Genomic DNA, 19340 nt, shown 5'->3' with positions numbered 1-19340 from the left:
CAAGACAGGTTACTAAAAACCATGAGGATTATAAACATTATAAGAAATATCAACATTATTAGGAATGTAAGTCAGTCACATGCATCTAATCCTTGGCTGAATAAATCAAGCAAAACATAAAAATCCCTTGTCAAGCCCATTGTGACTTGTGATCAACAGAGCTGCTGTTCACCTTGCCTACTATTCAAGAGGTACATTTGAAAAAAACAGAATTCCATTATAGAAGGCGAATTACTTCATTTAAAAATAAAAGCATGCATGAAACTAAAACTATGACACAGACCATGCACCAGTGTGAATTTCAGCATGACTGCAGCAGTCCAAATGAATCAGCTTGTACACTGAGCCGTGCTACGTGCTCAACAGAGTCCATCCAGACTGAGGACACATTCCAGTCATTACTGTATGGCTACTTACTCTGCTGTGTTTTAACAGAAGAATTTTAATCAAGTTTGAGCTCATTACACCAAAAACGCGTTAGGTTTTTCTGCAGCTATGCATGTTTCACTTTAGCTTTCTCAACGGTAAGCAGCACCTCTTTCTGCAAAAGGTAAGAGGTAAGGGGATGTGAGGAGGTGCTCTAGCTATCGCTATCTCCTTATATTGGCAGATGAAACTGAGATTAAAACCAAAGAACTTCCTCTGCAAAGACTGACAAAAAAAGTTCATTTCTCTCCACCCATGATCACAGTATGATTAATTTTATTTATTGGGACTTCTCCCTGAAGGTGTACCAGGGCTACAGTCACTACTTTCAATTGAGATGTGAATGCTCAAAGTCAGGCTCCAGAATCCGTATTTAGATACCAAAATAACGGCCCAATGTCAAGACTGCAGTCAGAGATGAAAACCCTAGAGACTCCAACATGTGGACATTTCACTGATTTTCTATTTCATGTCAGGTTTGTCTTATTATTATGCAGAGAAAAGAAGCTCGGCCATAGAGTATACTGAATATAAACAGGTCAGTTCCCGTTGGAGCCTTCGTTTTTTTACAATTTGAGTTATGATGACTTAGTATCTAATGTTTACCGTATGATCTAAAAGTCAAACAAAAAAAATATTACTATTCCTCACATAAATTACAGAATCAGATGCTTTGTACTACTTGAATCCTGATTTTCCCCATTCATCTTGCTTAAATATATACTATAAACTGATTAGGTTTTCCCTGAGCCAATCAGACTGCACAGGTGTTAAATTAACTTCTATTACTAGTTCATTACACAGACACTTCTTTTAGTCTACAGAAGTGTAATCAAGTGACAATGCTGGAAAAAAAAAATCAGAATTTTCTCATACCCTGGCACAAAACTACAATGCTCTTTAGCTTCAGTTATACCCCATAATTGAAATACGCACCTTCCAATTTCAAACCAAATAAATCAGTCCTGTTGCTCTATTGGTTAGAATTAGTTTAATTATTGCTTTCTCTTAATTACTTCTTGGAGATACGTGATAATGATTGAAGTCTCACTGCCAATTATGAGCATCTGCTGTTTTCCAGGGACAGATTTACTCCCTTACAACCCCGGATTCATGGCCAAATTTGAGATAATCCTGTAGGATTAAATCTCCAGGATTGGCATGTAATGCCAGTTTAACTAACTGACCTCACTGAGAAGCAATTTTGGCTCAGGTGGATGGTGCCTGCATTGCACAGATGCCGGTGACCCCAGCTGTATGTACCTGCACGTGTGAGGTGCAGCCACAACATGCAAAAGGGATGGGTACAACCCCTGCCTCAAGAGAGAGACAAGTGTAGCACCACATCCCTCCGTATCACCCTACACACAGCTACACCCACTCTACTCCACTGCAATATTACATTACACCTGAACGAAATAGCTGAGGCAAGTAAAACTCCATTTCATCAGTCATGCTGACCACTACTCAAGCCTCAGAAAAGGCAGCAAGACATCCTTCTGACCTGAATCTAGATCTGGACCAGACCTTTGGATAACTGTGTGTAGAAAATATGCTTTATATACCCGCACATTTCCAAGAAGTGAAAGGCAGTTGGAGCTGACTGCCAGCAGTCTGGCAGGCACCAGGCCTCAGTCTGCTGACTACTACTGACCAGTATTCAGCAAGAACAGTTGCATTAACATCAGGAAGAAAGGCTGCAACTTAATTTAATCAAAAGTAGCCCGAAAGGAGTTACTATAATCCAAAGCAAAATATACCAGAAGTAGCTTTCCATTTTAACAGGTATTATGGAACATTAAGCAGTAGGGTGAAGATTTTAAAACCCTCCTTGTTTTCATTGGTAATTTTTGAGAAGTTTAGTAGGTGGCTGTGGCTCCTCCTCAGCTCATGGAAACAACAGTGAGAACTAAAACAACAGTGAGAACTGGGAGTAGTTCCTGCTCACAGCTATCTGAACTCCCTCCAATATTACTCATTAAACTATCCTGGTCACTTCCAAAAGAAAACTGCAGTTAAGATGAGAAAACCATATCAGAGGAAATCCAGAAAACCTCCAAGCTCCTGGAAGTATTCCCTCACTCCACAATGAAATGCTTTTCCTCACTTACAGCCTGGAACTGTCGAAGGACAACATATGATTTTCACAACTACTTCAGAGAAGAAAAATTATCAGTGATTGATTCTATTTTGGAATAAACACTTACTCAGAAGAAATCAAGTCAGAGGAGGGAGAATATCTTCAATATTTTTTGAAAGCAAATCCTTTTCATCAAAGTAAGAGGCCTCCACTGAGTAAATTACATTTTGATTTAAACAAATAAAAAAAAAATACCACAGTCTGCACTGAGCTGAGATACTCTATCTCCCAAAGCTTTCTTCATTCCTTAAATTCTTTCCTCTTCCACAGTACCTTCTACCCCAAACAAGGCACCACATCTTTGCCACCCTTTTTTAAAAGTAACAGTAATACATCAGCGGTGCCGGCTCTGAGCTTTAACAGACTGGAGTAGAAATCACTGAAAGTGTTTCCTGGGTAACAAACCATTAGACATTTCCACATATAGGCGGAATAAAATAGTCAGTGGTGTAAGTAATTTCCAATTTTGCAACCTTCATTGAGCACAAATGTCCAATTTAAGGGGTTGCTGTTCTCAGATAACAATGCTGTCACTGCAGACTTTGCACTGCATTGTGTTTTCAAAAAGACTCCACACACAAAGGGGGTACATTTGGAAAGTGATGAAACTAAATGCTATGAAACTTCTTCCATCCCTGACTAGACAGACTCCTGCATCCTTTTCCTCTCACACTCCCAGTACTTGATTGCAAAGGGTGGATTGAACAAAATGAAGAAATTAGAGTAACTATCACTAACTCCTATTTAGATTAAATTTTACCACCAAATCACTAGTCACAGTCACTAGTTGTCTGTCAAATGTTTAAGATCTCCAGGCACATATCCCTGATTTCAATGTGGACATCTAGAGCCCTCCATTGGAGCTCCTCTGCACTGGTTTGGTCTCAACAGTTTTTAAACATGACAAAAGGGGAGGATGGGAACATCTTAACCCCCACAATATTTCAACATAACTGAAGTTGGTCGATGGGACAGAGGCTGTATTTGAATGGCACTGTGTGGGGTCAACAGCACCACCTCTACTTTGTGCCTGTATTTGGCTTCTCGCAACAGGAACAGAAAAGGAGTACCACAGACTAATTAGCATATAGAGATCATCTCTCCATCCACTCCAGGATTTGAGCTGAACCATGCGACTGGGCTTCTCCAAAAAACACCCTCTCCCAGCAAAATACAGCCAGTAACTATGTCAGCAGGGAAGCTGTTTGTGACACTTTTTACAGAGATATCCATCGCTGCCAGACTGTTATTAACAGCTATTTTAAGTGACTGATGATTTTCCTAATCAGCTACTCCACAGTTACATTTTCCAACTACCAGTGCAAAGCCATGACCAAGTACACCATTAATCTCTGCTGCCTGGAGGCTTGGCACTTGAAGGATTGCGATTTTCATCGTTCAGTCTTTTTTAGGAAGCAGATTATGATACAGTCCAGGAGAAGTCATCAAAACAAGGACTAGGGCAAGCTATTACAAAGCAAAACTGGAACTACAAAGATACCTGTTGTTCTGGAAAGGCCACTTATTATTGATTTTCTGAAAGTCACATGGAAAAATAAACCCTTTCCCTTCACAGTCCAGAGCCCAACTTGTATCCATTTGAAATAGGTTTTGTAGACCCCATTTTCACTGGTAGAAAGCATTTTTCCTACAAGAAACGGTACAGTCTTCTCCAAAGTCACATTTCAAAATACAGTTTTCCATTTCAGACACCACCCTCTGGCTTTAACCAGGAGATACCTCACATCCTTCATACTGTCAAGTAGCAAGTGAAATCTGTACAATACTTACAGTTTTAATTTCTCCCTTACAAGCTATACATTCCTTCAGATTTAAAAGGAAGAATACCACCTGTGCCACAAACACAACTGAGCATGAAGTGATACTGTAAAACATGTATTAGACAGTTTTATAATTAATCTGTGATAAACTTATAGAAGAAATAACCTTAAAGGGATTTTAACTCAGATTTTCTAACACGGCAGTGCCTGTTGCTGCATTAAATCCTCTTATAACAACATGGGGTTTAAGTCAAGTGACAAGTGCACCATTTCAAGAAACAAACTTGGGAGCTGAGGCCCTAGCACTTCCAGCCCAGCCCCGGCAGTGACCCAGCAGTCCCCAGCTACCTGGAAGCAACAGGACGAGTGAACTGTCCATCCCTGCTGCCCCCACACCACAACCTCACTCTCACACCAACAGCCCCCATGCACCAGGGCCCTGGCCCATCGCTCCTGTGGCAAAACAGGCTGTAAAGAAGCGGCTGCTGATACTACTATATAAAATGCTGAGTTAGTGCTGTGATCAGTATTTTGTGGACTTTCTCACTCTACAGGCCCAAGTAAGCAAGTGCATGACAGAAATGAGGAATTACCACCTCCTGCACCTGGGCTGCTTGTCATGCACATCATAGAAAACTTCTGAATACAAATTTAAACCACATTTTTGCCAGTCTCGTCTTTGTATCCCCCCCATAACACATGCCATCTGCATTTGAAGTTCATGAAAAATGAAAGAAGTATCACATCATCTACTAGGCACATGTTTTAGAAAAGAAATGAAGTTATGGGAACAGTTATTCAGGCTCACCCCCCCCCCCCCCCAAAAAAAAAAAAAAGCAATCTGAAAGCGCAGTGCTCCCAGTCAGTCTTTGAATGCAATACTTGTTAGAGAGGTAACAACCATAACAGGCATACACTGTTCACCAACATGGCAAAAGCAAGTTTTTTAAAAACTGCATGAGCTTTAATACAGTGCAAAACAAGTATTTGGGTTGAAATGTCATTCCTCTACTTCCTGCGCTGAATGAAGTACAGTTTCATTTATGACCATAATTAAACCATTAAAAGGTATAAAAGAACTACAAGAGGGACAGACATTTCACAGTAGAATCAATAGGCAAAATAACATGCTACAGCAACTAATCCCACAGCTCTGCAGTATTTGAAGAGTGACTGCTCCATAAATTAATCCAAGCTGTAGTTCCTTCATCTGTACATCCCATTTATGAGATGACTCCTGTTCCTTCTTTTACAGACTTACCACCTTCTCCCTCTGAATTGTAGGGGGGAAACCAAAGACAGGCAGAAACCTCCTGCACTAAGTACACAACGATAGAAATGGTAATATGTAACTTTGGGAGATTCACTCTCCGAACAAAAGACATTCATGACATTCAGCTGCAACGTACCAACCAGAGCCCCAGTGGGAAGCTCACCCGCACCACACCAACACTGGCACTCTGAGCTAAGCTGTGCCCTCCCAGCTGCCAACAAAAGCCCACGGCACCACAGAGAGGTACCCTGCGGGAGCCACCTAAAGAACTCTGCGTGTGTAGAAAAGGCATGTACCATCCTGATAAGTAATTCTTCGTAAATGTGTCAGAGAACGAGCACACAAGCAACCAGCAAACACTTCAACAGTCGAAAGTCATTTGTGCACCAAAGCACAGTTCAAATTATTCTGAAAGTCTTAAAACCATCATAGCCCTGGGTTAAACAGCTATAATAGGATCCACAGTTTGAGTAAGGCTTTTCTTCAAGCCATGACCTTAATGACAAAAGCAGATGTGTCACTGGGTACGTGTACTGACACACAGTCCTCCCACTCCTTCAAATTAACAGAAAACACAGGCATTCAAATCACTTGGAAGAACATCACTCCAATAAGGTATTTTTGTAGGAGAACGAAATCGTACAAATGCCCATGCAGTTGGGACACTGAAGCAGCCTTTTTTTTGTGCCATGCAGATAACTGAAACACTGATCAAATAGATCAACAGAAATAAATCATATATTCACAAGAAACTTCTCCATATACACATTTGTGGAAAAAGAAGCAATTATATTTTACTATGAGTAGGAATGTACAAACTCTGAGAATTTCAATGAGCTTGCAAAACCTAAGAACAAGATTTTTCTGTTTGCAAAATAACTTACATCTGCAACTAAGCCAAGAAACCCACTGCATTCTCTTCTGCTATATACTGCTCCCCCTCCACATGCACATATGCTTAATTTTCACATGCCTCCTCTCACACATACTTTTTTCCATCTTTCACCACTCCCTACATTCTTATTTGAGCAGAACCTGGAATTAATTACTCCTTTTCAAGTATTTTTAACACCCTATGTTCCTGTAGGCTGAAAGTTGTGCAAACAGTATTGCAGCTATTACTAGGACCGGATCTGATCTGACAGCAACAAGAGCATTCTTCTGCTATACGCACAAATATATCTAGGCTGGAAAGACAGAAGAAACCCTCTTCAGCAATATTCTGGGGCCACAATACATAATTATCAAACATTTCTCAAGAAGAAAAATAAATTGAGTGGATTAAAAGTTTATAGGGACTTGCATAATTACACCATATTTGTGTAGCAGCTACAGGAGTTGGCTATATAGGAAAAATAAGTTATTTTTGGCCAAGAAAATAATGTGATTTCCACTTAAGGTTTGTTTCACACTAAACAAACACAGAAAAATATAAACCATAATCTCTTTTCACACACTCTGCTAGGTATCACTAAGGTCTAAAAGCCAGCATATTTAACCACTATGCAGCTTCAACAGCACCACTGACAAAGCGCAACATTAAAAAATCTTTATAATTCTCTTACAAGAGTAATGTGAAAAGAGCTATGAGAAAAGGAGGACTCAAAATTCAGCTACCCAGAATGATAATGTGCTTGCTATCAGCAACAGCTGGTCACCACTTTTGAGCACTTCCAGGATAAACATGAATTTCCCTCAGACCTTTGACCCAGCATGTGCTGCTGAGCAAACAACCTCGGGCATTACAGGGCTGAGTCGTTCCCTGCATATTTGCTATCGTGTTTTGCTTTGTTTTTTTAAGATATATTTTATAGACCTGCTTTTCAGGAGGGTAACGATGCCAAGCTGAAACAGGCAGCAGCTAAGCACATTTAGCTCAGTTTGAAAAAATGTTTTTCATCTTCACTAAAATGGAAACAACACTCGGTCTCTGTAAGAAAGTCTACCATTCCTGGGGACGTTATCTATCTGCAAGCTCAATAACAATGCTCATCGTTCGTATTTGCTGTTCCTTGTTTCTTAAAAAATGTCCAAACTCCCTCACTGAAAGTAGAAAACAAATGCAAAGAATACAGCTGGAACGTAACCTAGAAGTTCCCCAGCTGACAGTGAAATCCGGTGCAGGATCCATATGTGTTACCTTGAAGGGACTCAAGTACGTTTTTACGCTACAGACAGCATCTACACAGGGTGCATCCCACGAACCCTTCTTGCTTTTGTTCTTGATCCTACAGACCTTCTCCCTTCCAGAGGCAAAATATCCTCACACGCATTAGTACAACTGCTTAAAGGAAATCAATATTAGGAAATGACATATTTTTAGATGCAGTTTTGTAAGAGGAAACAAGAAAAACAGCCAACACTCCAACAGAGCCAAAAACGGTCAGTCCAATACTAGCAAATGCTCCGAAAATCACAATATAAGAACCAGTACTTTTTGCCTTTTACTATCATTTTGATTAAAAATATCTAATCTCAGGTACTTCACAGCAGAACACATCTGGCCTGCTCTTTAAACTAAACCAACATAACTGCAATTCTCTTTTCCAAAGCAAGTTACGGAATTCTCAAAATGGTCTTGGAAAACGTGGTACTTGTGATACCTTAAACGCAAGGGAACTGCGTTTTACCAAGAATACAATGCATTTTATGCTAAAGTTTTGAAAGAAGCTTTAATAATCTATTGAGTTTAGTTCATTTATGTTTAATATACTGAATAATTCCCTTAAAAATAAAAGTTAGACTTTTTTCCCACATTCATGTTTACTTTTCTAGGCTATATTCTTCTACCATTACTTTCATAGAAGCAATTTGCTTATATATATTTCGATCAACAATATCCAACGCTAATAAATGAATTATTCAATGTTTTCCAAACCATTCTGTATACTAGTTTCTTCAAATATTCCTGTGCCTCTTACTGTACCTACCCTTGCTAAATACCACTATGAGGTGTTAATTTTCCATCTAATACTTAACAGTACAGACCACCATCTGCTCATTCAATAATGTGGATTTTTGTTTACTTGTTTTTAAATAGCCATTTACCCAATACCCTCATCTCAGTCTTGCCTTTTCTGCAGAACATGTCCCTAAAACATGGCATTTTTACAGTTATGGCTAGAGTGATTCATCCAGACCCATGCTGGTTCTGAAACATTTAAACAACAGCTGATTTTAAACAGCAGTTCTTCTGAAATAAATGAGGTATCTCCTAAGAAAACTTAACAGATTGCATTCCTTACAAAACTGACAGTTGCTCTGGCACACACGGAAATGTTTTTGGGTAGAGTTTAACAGAGGAGAAAAGAATGGCCATGCTGACTGGTGAACAATTTACCGCTGTAACGTGCCAGGCAACCCAATATACTAATTTGGGAAATGTTCTGTTTTATTTTGTGGTGAATCCAGACAGCAACAAATTAGATCAATAAGCCATTCTTCTCTGCTTGTTATCCTTTAAGAAAAACACACATGAGAAGCCAATCTACCTGTCCCGTTTCTGCAAAAGTTTTTCTTTGTTATTTACAAATTACCATTAGCAGCACTATTAACATACACAGAGAACTGCACTCATCTTAGCAACCCCCATAACACTGATTTTGTGCTCCTTTTCATTCCTATTTTAAAGAAATAATATCACTATAAATTACATTAAGATTTTTGGACAAAAGAGCCTAAACAACTGCAGAATATTTATTAAAGGGCAGTCAATAGTAATGAGAATTCTCAGAAACTTAAATAAAAATTGTTTCATTAAATAAAAACAATTTGACAGTCATACTACAAAAATTACATTTGTCTTGTACAGTTACAGATCAGATCCATCAAACAGTCCAGGTGCAGACTCATGTTGTTAGCCAGTATTTCTGAAGATAAAACACAAACTGTTTATTATTTCCAGTCACAGTACAAGACAGTTTTCTACTAGATTGTAACAAAAAAGGGGATTAATTAGAACTCTCTACAAAGGTGAATGGTATTTTTAACAGTAGGCAATACAGCACATGAAGCTCCACATCTGGATGAAGATGGATCCATACGTGATGTTAGAGTTGTCTTATGGTTTATTCTTTAAGTATATGCCATCTTAGAGTCTCATTCACCATCCCAGTAGCCAGCACAAGAGTGAAATTGATACAGAAATTGTAGCATATCTTTCAATAATAATTCTGATATAGCTATGCCTCAGAGCTCTATACTACCAGCACATCTCTTGTCTCTGTGCACACCTGTTTGAAAGTTATTTGTTGCATTCAAGACCTCAGAAAATTTGGAAATTAAAACAGAAACCAAGGGAAAACTATGTCCTCAAATAAAAATGCTAAATCTTAAGATTCCAGCTCATTGGTAATGTACAGTGCTCCCTTTAATATCCCTGTTGCAGAACTCCTGACATGTCCGTTCCAAATCCTGCTGCTTTGGAACAGAGCAGAGCACAGAAAGCAGGCCTTGTGCTGTGCATGCTACATCCTTCAGATGCTTGAATGGTTCACTCTGCACTGCATCTTGATCAGTATTTTGTCTGTCTCCCTCACTTTCTACCCTTCTGTAGCTGATGAGGTCACATTTTAAGTCTAAAGCGCACCATAAGATAGGGACGGCAGTGAGCTTCCAGCAGCTGTCTGCCAGCTGAAGCTTTCAGGATGCCAGTGCTACAGAGGGCCTTGATTCTTCACTCAGCTCCAGCCCACACAGCTGAGAATGGGGGCAGAGCACGCACACAGCACACACACCCCAGTCAGCACCCCACCTCTCACTGCAGGAAGGGAACTGCAGAAAAAACTGCTTCTCCAGCTCACTCTCACCTCAGGTCTTAGATGGTAAGTGTTCATGCTCCTCAAACGCATTTTAGCCCATCCAACTTACAACTACAGTTCTCAAACCAAACTATACGTCAGACTAAGAGGGTATAGGATGACTTCTCCCCCCAATATTTAGAGCAAACACTGTTAAGGACTACAGTTCCTTTTCACAATGGAATGCCTCACGGACAGTTTCATTGAAGGCTTTATGTCAGACGTGCAGACAGACATGTCTACATCGCCCATCTGTGTGTGTCTACATCAGCTTAGTTTGAAAAGCAAGAGAATAGCTGCTGGTCTTTCCAACTGTGAGCCCTCCCCCCAACGCTTTTCTGCCCAGTCTTCGGGCATCATTAGGCAGAGCTGTCAGGACCCACAGCCCCTGCTCAAGAACACAACTTGTCAAGGGGAATGCTTTCCCTTTGTCCTTAACTCTTATTTTGCGCAGTTCATTAGTTTTCATTCACAGAGAAAAGCCTTTCCCCTCCTTCCTGAGATAAAGGTCTGTCCTTGCCTGCATTGTGTTATTTTGTTCCAGTTACACTATTTTAGCCTTGCTAGTTTTAGAGGACGCAAGATTAAGTTTTTGATCTGTTTCCGAGACGTGTCTAATACTCTGGCAGCAATACAGCTCGCTGGGGTAGCATATGCTGTGTTCATCAAGGGTTGATGTATATCCTAATATTATTTAATAAGAACTACCTGGTATAAATTCCATCTTTTTAGAAAGGGATGAGTACAACAGACTTGGACCAGAGGAACTTAAAGTAGTTTTGGTTGAGCCATCATTTATATTTTAATGCTCTTGGAATGGCTTGGCAGGTCTGTGTTTTACACAGAGTAACAACATACAGAACACCCTTCTCTTTCCAAACACACAAGCTGAAGAGAGAGGAATTTGTGCCTCCACAAATTTCCACTCACATCTACTGAGACATTTAAAAATAAGAAAGCATAAGCCAGAATGCTTATAAAAATGTGTAATCACCTCTCCCCTGTAAATGTTATGCTCTGGCAACGCCACCGAAGACATGGTACCTTTTACATTAGAAACTGCTTCATTGATCAGGCTCAGCATACGTAAAACCAAAAAGCTATGAAACTAAGGAGTTGTATCAGGTACAAGCATCTTCCAGTAAGAGCATAACAATTTTATGAGCTGTAATTGAAGCTGATAGCCTAGGATGTTTCTCAGAGCTGGAGTCTGCCCATAAGCCCATTTATCATCACTGCTGACAAAAGGCATACGCTATAGTCCTTACTCATGGAAGGCTCCCACTATCACAGTAATGAATTTTGTTAATTCTCAGTAACACAAGCATAAGAAAAATAACACACCTACCACAGGGTTACATAAGATTCTATGCACTTACAGGTGACCACAGAAAAAAAACACCTGAAAAGTGATCACATCTTGAAAAAACGAGTTCCTCAGGGGGATGGAGGACTGAGATAAGAGGTCTGCCACTTACGGTGTGGAAGGCTAGCTTTACTCTATGAACATCTGTCACACCAGTAAACACTGGAGTGAAGCTGAACCTGTGAACTCACACAGCTAACAGCAAAGGACTGTACTGTAGCATATCTTTCCTGACAGCCTTTTTAGAGGCACCTGGACTAAACTGTCCTAGTAGAAGCACATTTTTGTTGTATGACCTGTGACTTCACTAGTGCCTTGAAGGGTCTGCTCTTTTTCTACACTGACAGAAGTGGTTACACTAGTACAACTTCCTAGTGGTTATCAGCTCAATGTTCTGTTTCATCCTTCTCACCTTAGTAGAGTTCTGCAAGACTAAGTGCACAATTTTTTCCTGTTCCCTTGAGGAAAACAACCAAAAAAATTAATCAAAAATAAAGATGTTGACCTTTTCCACCTGCAAAACCAGGAGTCAGATAGTGACAATTATACGATAATTTCCAATCTTTTGAATACCTGACCTGCAAACTTGTCAGCTGTGTCTCTACCACTGATAACTCACAACGCAACTTAAACTTATCCCTGGGAAAAAAACCTTACATTCTGCAGTTTAACTCCACCTACAGCAACTCCACATTCTTTGCTCTTATACAATGCAAATTTATTTTCTCACTTCTTTCACCCATGATATTAGTATGATGGATCTTCTTAATAATCTTTCCCTTACCACTTCAGTGAAACTCTTGAACCATTCTTCCCTCCTCCTTCCCAACTTCATTTGATCCTGACCTTTGCCACCAGACATCTATCTCAAACATAGACAAACTCCTCTACTAACGCAAATTAAGAAAGCAATCAAGCATGCTAAGCAGGTTATCCAAGAATAGCTTGCATAGACAAAACCAGAGACACACAAGAAAAAAAAAATGCTACATGCAATGAGGCAGTAAAGACACAGTCTTTAAAAAATGAAAGGAAAATCAATAAGAAATCTTTCTTTTTTTTAAATTGACAGAAGCACTAAAGGGCAGCATTATTAAAGCATTTAAATCCTGAAGGTATAAATATGCACTCTTATAAATTCAGTCTACCTGAAGCTTGAATTACATTACACCACTTCTGCAAGCAGAAATTGTTATTTTCCACTGCAGACCAGCATAATCCAGCTCTTTTGTTGCTGGATCAAAGTGTCTATGAGCATAAACCCTCAGTCAACACAGAAGTACTGGCTAAATACCACTGAGGATCCACTGCATCGGCACAGCAATGTCAGCAGCCCTGCTGACCTAAGGCAACTTTGTTATGTATTGATATAACAGCTCCCAGTGGAGATATGCAGTATCAGCAAAACCTGTCACAAGTAAAAATTTCAGTAAAATACTGCAATTTTTAGGACTCTATGGCTGCTAATGGTCAGTGCAGTATTGACATAAAGTGCCTATCCACAGCTTTCAACCACACAGTTTTTCAGCTGATGAGATCTTGAATGTTGATAACTACAATCTCATCCTTTTTTGCCTTAGATGGTAACAAGAATCCTACATAGTTCTACTGAAAATAACATCAGAATTATTTGCAAGTAAAGTAATACACAAATTCAGGTATTCTTGGGACTTGTGTTCTAATTCAAGACACTTGCTTAAATCATTGTGAATTACAATCAAAAAGGACTGGAACGGACCTGCTGGACATCTTACATGGAGTGTATATACATACATTTATATATATTCTATATATAATTATACATAGGTGACTACACTCACTATATATAGTAAGTAGATTGTAATAACATAATAGTAACATATTTATAATATATAGTAGCTAATATGTATATATTTCTAGTGAGTGCAATTCTCATTTAAAGATGCTAGACACACTCACGTTCTCCACCGCAGAACTACTTAAACTTTAGCCACATTACTCCTATAGCTATGCTCTCCTTGAGTCTCAAGCCCCTCCGAGTTACAAACCTTCCTCCAGTTTGCAGACAAACGCATTGCTGTTATGCCAGGACCCTCTCACAGAACCAGAACCCCCTTACTTTCATCACATTGGCAGATTAAAACCAGAACAATCTTATACAGGGCAACAAATCCAGCTCTCCTAGAGATGCATTAGCCTTTTCTGCTACCCAATTCACCATGCTTGACAATGAACCGGAACTGTACACAGAAATCCAGGCAGGCTGCCCTTAGTCCCTCCAATGTTAATGCTCCCCTGATGCACATTAAGATTGCTTCAACTGTCTTTCACACGCACATGCCATTAGCAGTCCGTTTTCAGTCACTGTGAATTAATAAAGTTTTTCTCCTCTCCAACTGACAAACTTTCCAACTTTTCTCACCTGAAAATATTCACTAAGAGAAATGAAATCCTGTTACCAGCCCACTCAGTACCATTTACAACTAAAGTCAAAGCAGCTGAACAGTCATCTACCCATACTGTTGGGAGTTAAGTAATTCCTCATTAGCAAACATGCCATTAGTAGCTAACACTAATAAATGAAAAGATTGCCACTCAAAGCTAACATGCAATCCAGTATCCTGTGACTAAGAAAAAAGGTGATCAAAAGCAAATACCATGTTTAATCAAAGGCTACTTCAGCTGTACCTTTCTTTGTCACACTTCCTAGACATTCTCCACCCTCATCTTTATAGAGGATTTTCATAATGCTTAACACTAACATAATCTGGTGTGAGGAAGAGGAACCATTTCACTTAAGAACCACTTAAGTGAGGCAAGAGAAAAATTACACATCATTTAGTTTGTTTTACCAAGCCTTGCTCCAAAGCCACAGACCGAAACAGCCCTTGAATAGAATTCAGGTATTACACCTCTCATTTGCTTGTTTCTCCAAGGATTGACCGATCTTGTACATGTCTGTTACAACCTGTTTCTCATCCTGTAAAATTGTGGGGGCAAGGGGGTGCTCAGGTTAGCAGATTTTTTTGGAACAAGGCTCCCTGCAAGATGAGAACCCAAGTGTCACTTTTAATTAAGTTTCAATGATGAAATGGGGTTCGTGTATTTTTGGCAACTACTTAACAGCGTTCACACTCAAACTGTAACTGAGCTTTGAAGTTAGCATCCATCTGAGAAGAAGTAAAAATAAATACTTCTATCTGACTAAGAGATATCTGCACATAAAGCCACTTTTGCAGTAGAGGTAAGACACAGACCAAAATGCAGTTAGGAATGCAGAGGTATTGCACTCCTGAGAACAAACGACTAAAAATCCTGCTGTTACAGATAATGGGCAGCATACAGGCATTAGACATACTTGTTTCTCCGTAGGAGACCTCAGGATGACCTCCATTCCCATAACTTTCCACCTTCATCAAGTATCTGGACAGCAGAAACTGTTTGTTCCACCTCTAAAGAGTCAAGCTATTTTGAAACTACACATGGTTTCTGTGGAACAGGACACACAAATTGTTTGGTATTAGCTCAACATCACTCATTTTTATCTGATATCATATGCAGCCTAACATGGGAGGCTTCAAGTTTCCCCACCAAAACTCCTGTTTCGTAAGACAGATTTTACACAAAACAAGTGAAACACACCTCTGTTTCTATGAAAGATAGTTCAGCAATGTCTTGTTCTCTTATAGCCACACACTACTACTCTTACAGAAAGAAAAGTGATGCTTAAAGTGACTGTAACATCCCTGTGTGATGTAAAAAGTTTCATTCCAAGAGTACTACCTAGCAGCTACCCAGGATAACGCTGAAAATCTTTATGCTAAAACTCATGGAGAGATTTTAAAAATGACCAAGATGTCTCATACTCAGAAGTGCACATCACCATAAAACACGGTTTCTCTAGCCTGGTTTTGTCTCTATTAGAGACCGTTGCTTCTCATGAAAGCCTGGATTCAGAAAGTCATGACAAGGCATCTGGCTCTGCTCTGTCCCCAGACTTGGATTGCCTGAGGAAGCACTTACTACACATACAATACAGAACTTTCATGCTAATAATCTCTGAAGCATTTCAGCCAAATATTACAGACTAGCTTGAATACTGCGACCATTCTTGTGTCTCTACTGACTTCTCAGCAACTGGCTGTCTGCATATTGACACATTCTACCAGTATTGACCATACAATGGGAAATCAACAAGCTTCGGGCACCGCTTTCTTAGAACTGAGACAGATGCAAGTAATACTGTCAAGAATTAAGATGAAGGCCTCTGAAAAGGAGCTCGCAGATTTGTATTTCATTCTTCAGGATACCATCGGTACTTTGTCTTCTAGATGGAAGACAGAACGTGGGCATTTTTGAATTATACTCCTTTGCACGCTGTAATTTTTATTAAAGCACACAGAACGCAAGTGTGAGCAAAACGGGCCCAGAACTTTTAAGTAAGTTCAGCAGCTAACTTTATGAAGGATTCGACTTCTTTCCAGCTTCTTTCTCCCATTAACTCTGTGGAGATTACGGGCTCGTCTTCTCTTGAATGAAAACTAAAAACTTGGGGAAGCGACGTTTATTCAATAACAATACCTTAATACAAGACACACTCCGTCCAAGCACTACTGGATAGGGTGGGGTCAGGCACTGCTCAGATACGGTCACAAAGAGGCAAGGAGCCTGAAGATGGGCAAAGGAGCCTTACTTTGCTTTCTGAATTTCCCCGCAGACCCGTACGCCACCAACACTGATTTATTTTTCCCGACTTCCTGGTACTACCTCCCACCTGCACTCCCGGGCAGGTCCCGTCTTGAACAGCAGCCCCTGGGTTACCCGAGGCCGGGTGCGCGCAGGAAGAACCAACCCCCGAGCCCGGACAGGCACGGGCGGAGCAGGTCGGCGCTGCCCTGGGAGCCCCAGCCCGTGGCGCCCCGCTCCGCCCGGGCCCCGCAGACACTGCCGCCGCCGCCGCGGCGGGAAGGTTTCCCAGCAGGGGCTGCTTGCCGGCCTCTCGCCCCGGCTGCCCGCAGGCCAGCGGCCAGGGCGGGGCGGCACCTCGCTCGCGGGCACGTCCCCGCCGCTCCGCCCGGGCGCACGCTGCCGCCGGGCGGCCTGCGGAGCCGCAGCACCCCAGGGGCCGCGGCAGGTGCCGCCCCGTCCCTCCGAGGGGTGCCCCCCCGCCGCCCCCGCCCCGCGGGGCGCCCCGCCCGGCCCCGCTCCCCCCCAGGTGGGGGGCCGGCGGCCCCGGCCCGGCGCCAGGGGAAGTTTCCCGGCGGTGGGAGGGAGAGGAGGGTCGCCGCGGGCGGCCCGGGACGGGGCCAGGCGGGGCGCGGGAGCACTTACAGCCGTTTCTCCTGCGGCTGCAGCTGCCGGTGCATGGCCAGGGAGAAGCCGAAGAGGCTGCCCGGCTCCCCGCGCCGGCTGATCACGTTGTCCGTGTCCAGGTTGAAGGCGCGGGCCAGCCCCGGCAGGAGGAGCAGGTAGAAGAGAAGCGCGGCCGCCATCTGCTCTCGCCGGCCCCGGGAACCTGCTGCCGAGCGCCGCCGCGCTGAGGGCGCCCGTTGTGCCCCGCCGGCTCCGCGCGCCGTGACGGACCCCGCCCGCCCGCCCCGCCCGCCCGCCCCGCCCTCCGCGGGCTGCCCGGCCCCGCGCGGCAGCTCCCCGCCGCGGGGGGGCCGGCACGGACCGGACCGGCACAAAGTGTCCCCCGGCCTGGCGCCGCTTCCCGGGGCCCGCAGGGGGACCGCGCCCCCGACCGGGGGTGGCTTTGCTCTCCGAGACTGAAAATAGAGCCGTGCCGGGGGCGGGTCACGGCCGCAGGTGAGGGCCGGGCCGCAGCCCGCGGGGAGAGGCGCGGGGAGCCCCGGTACCGCTCCGGGCGATCCTCAGCGGCGCCGCAGGGCACCGACCCTGTGCGTAACACCCCGCGGAAAGGCTCCGGGGTCATACAGAGCTGTGGACAGCATGAGCCCAGCGTACAGGTGCTTCTCATGGTCTCTATGCCCCAAACAATATATCCCCAAGGAAAAAAAAAATTAAGGCGTATGTAGCTCGGTTTCCCAGATTTTTCAGACAGCACATGAGGACAGAGACTCAAGAGTACATGAGTCTCTTCCAGCATCTCCTGTCTGAACAGATACGAGAATTTCTTACCTCTCTAATTGTTTGAAAACAATATGTGGGTTTGGATCCCAGACCATTTTATCTCATGCTTTCACCCATAACTCCAGAAAGGTATCTGCAGGCGTACCTTAACGCACTTCTTCCACCTGAGAGAGAGGTTTTAGTCCGTCTGTAACAGAGTCCCAGTTTAGTGCTCTGGTTTAGGAAAGTGGATGCAAGGTTTTTAAACCTCACGAGTGCCAATCAGCATAGACAATACTGCGTTGTTCTTTTCTACCGATATCCAGCATATGAAGAGAGAAGCTTCTCTTCTCACACAAGAGATTCTAGAGAAAGTGAGAAAAGAGCAATCAAGACAGAGCACTCCAATATGTTGATACTCCAAATAACTCCTTCTGGAACAATACTCTGCCCCCATGGAGTTAATCCAGGCTACTTTTTCCAGAGTAATTATTCTAGGATAACTCCATGTATAAACAAGTCTTCGGCTCAAGTCCAAAACACCCTTGATCAAAAGAGAGGAGAAAACTCACCAGAAATGTGCATCTAATGTGGAAACAAAACATTTTGTTAAATTAGGTTCCCAGATATTTATTGCTAATAGAGTCCTTCCCTGCTTGCTCTTCATGCCTAACTCATTCAAAGTCTTAATCCAGTGTTCAATCACTTCACAGTCACTGCCACAGCAAAAAACCGTACTGGCATGAACACCGCCCTACGGTTTCACTAAAGGACCCGTAAGAGGGAAGGGTCCCTGGCTAATTACAAGTAGGCTTACTACAATCCACGTATTTCACAGTAATTAGTAAAGATTTGAAAACAAGTCTTTTAAAACAGCGTTGAGGTCTGTACCAAAGTCTTAGCAGTTTGCCCTTCGGGACCATTTAAACTTGCATGCTTATAATACTCTTATGGTAACTATAGTTACTTTTAAAGTAATGCTTGTACTCAATAACTTCTGTAAGGAGTCACAGAAATACTTTCATCCAGAGCCATCTGAATGATACTGGCATGTTAGGTTCATCTGACTCCTCCCTCCCTCGAACCCGCGCTGCCTGGGCATGTTGTACCTGTTTGTTGTTATCCACAGAGGTTGCTGAGGGGAGACAGAGTTTTCTCATCTCCAGATGCAGTAACAAGCATTCCAAGACATAGTTATATTAAAACCTGTCTCAAGTGACCACAGCAGGAACAACAGAAATAGACTGTATATAGGGTGGAGCAGAACTGAAAAAAAACAGCTTAGAGCTACCTTACATGGTCTCTCATCATCTTGTACTATTTTCATTTGCTCTAGATGAGGAGAGGAAAAAAAAGGTTTTTTTAAAAAATGTCAGTTTCCTTCCTTTGCTCTTCCTCCAAAACAAACACACTGTGGGTTATCTATAACTAACACCTACTTCAGGAATTCCTCTTTTGTACCATCCCTGTATAAAGGGGGTCCAAGATTAGGTATGATGACCAA

The 19340-nt window shown here is 42.3% G+C and overlaps 1 protein-coding gene across 7 annotated transcripts in view; it reads right to left on the bottom strand.

Moving 5' to 3' along the window:
• Positions 1-17321, bottom strand: part of ITGA6 (integrin subunit alpha 6) — a 44841-nt gene extending 27520 nt beyond the window's left edge. For 6 of the 7 annotated variants that reach the window (XM_074911382.1, XM_074911386.1, XM_074911384.1 and 3 more), the window contains exon 1: positions 17096-17307. In XM_074911382.1, coding sequence (XP_074767483.1) covers positions 17096-17256 — 161 coding nt within the window. In that variant the 5' untranslated portion in view covers positions 17257-17307. Of the gene's footprint in view, positions 1-17095 lie in introns of all 7 variants that reach the window. The other variant, XM_074911388.1, reaches the window with a different exon arrangement.
• Positions 17322-19340: the final 2019 nt, after the last annotated feature.

Source organism: Athene noctua, chromosome 7, assembly GCF_965140245.1.
Source record: "Athene noctua chromosome 7, bAthNoc1.hap1.1, whole genome shotgun sequence".
NCBI lineage: Eukaryota > Metazoa > Chordata > Aves > Strigiformes > Strigidae > Athene > Athene noctua.
Note: the sequence above shows the minus strand (reverse complement) of the source record. Positions and strands in the feature narration are given on the sequence as shown.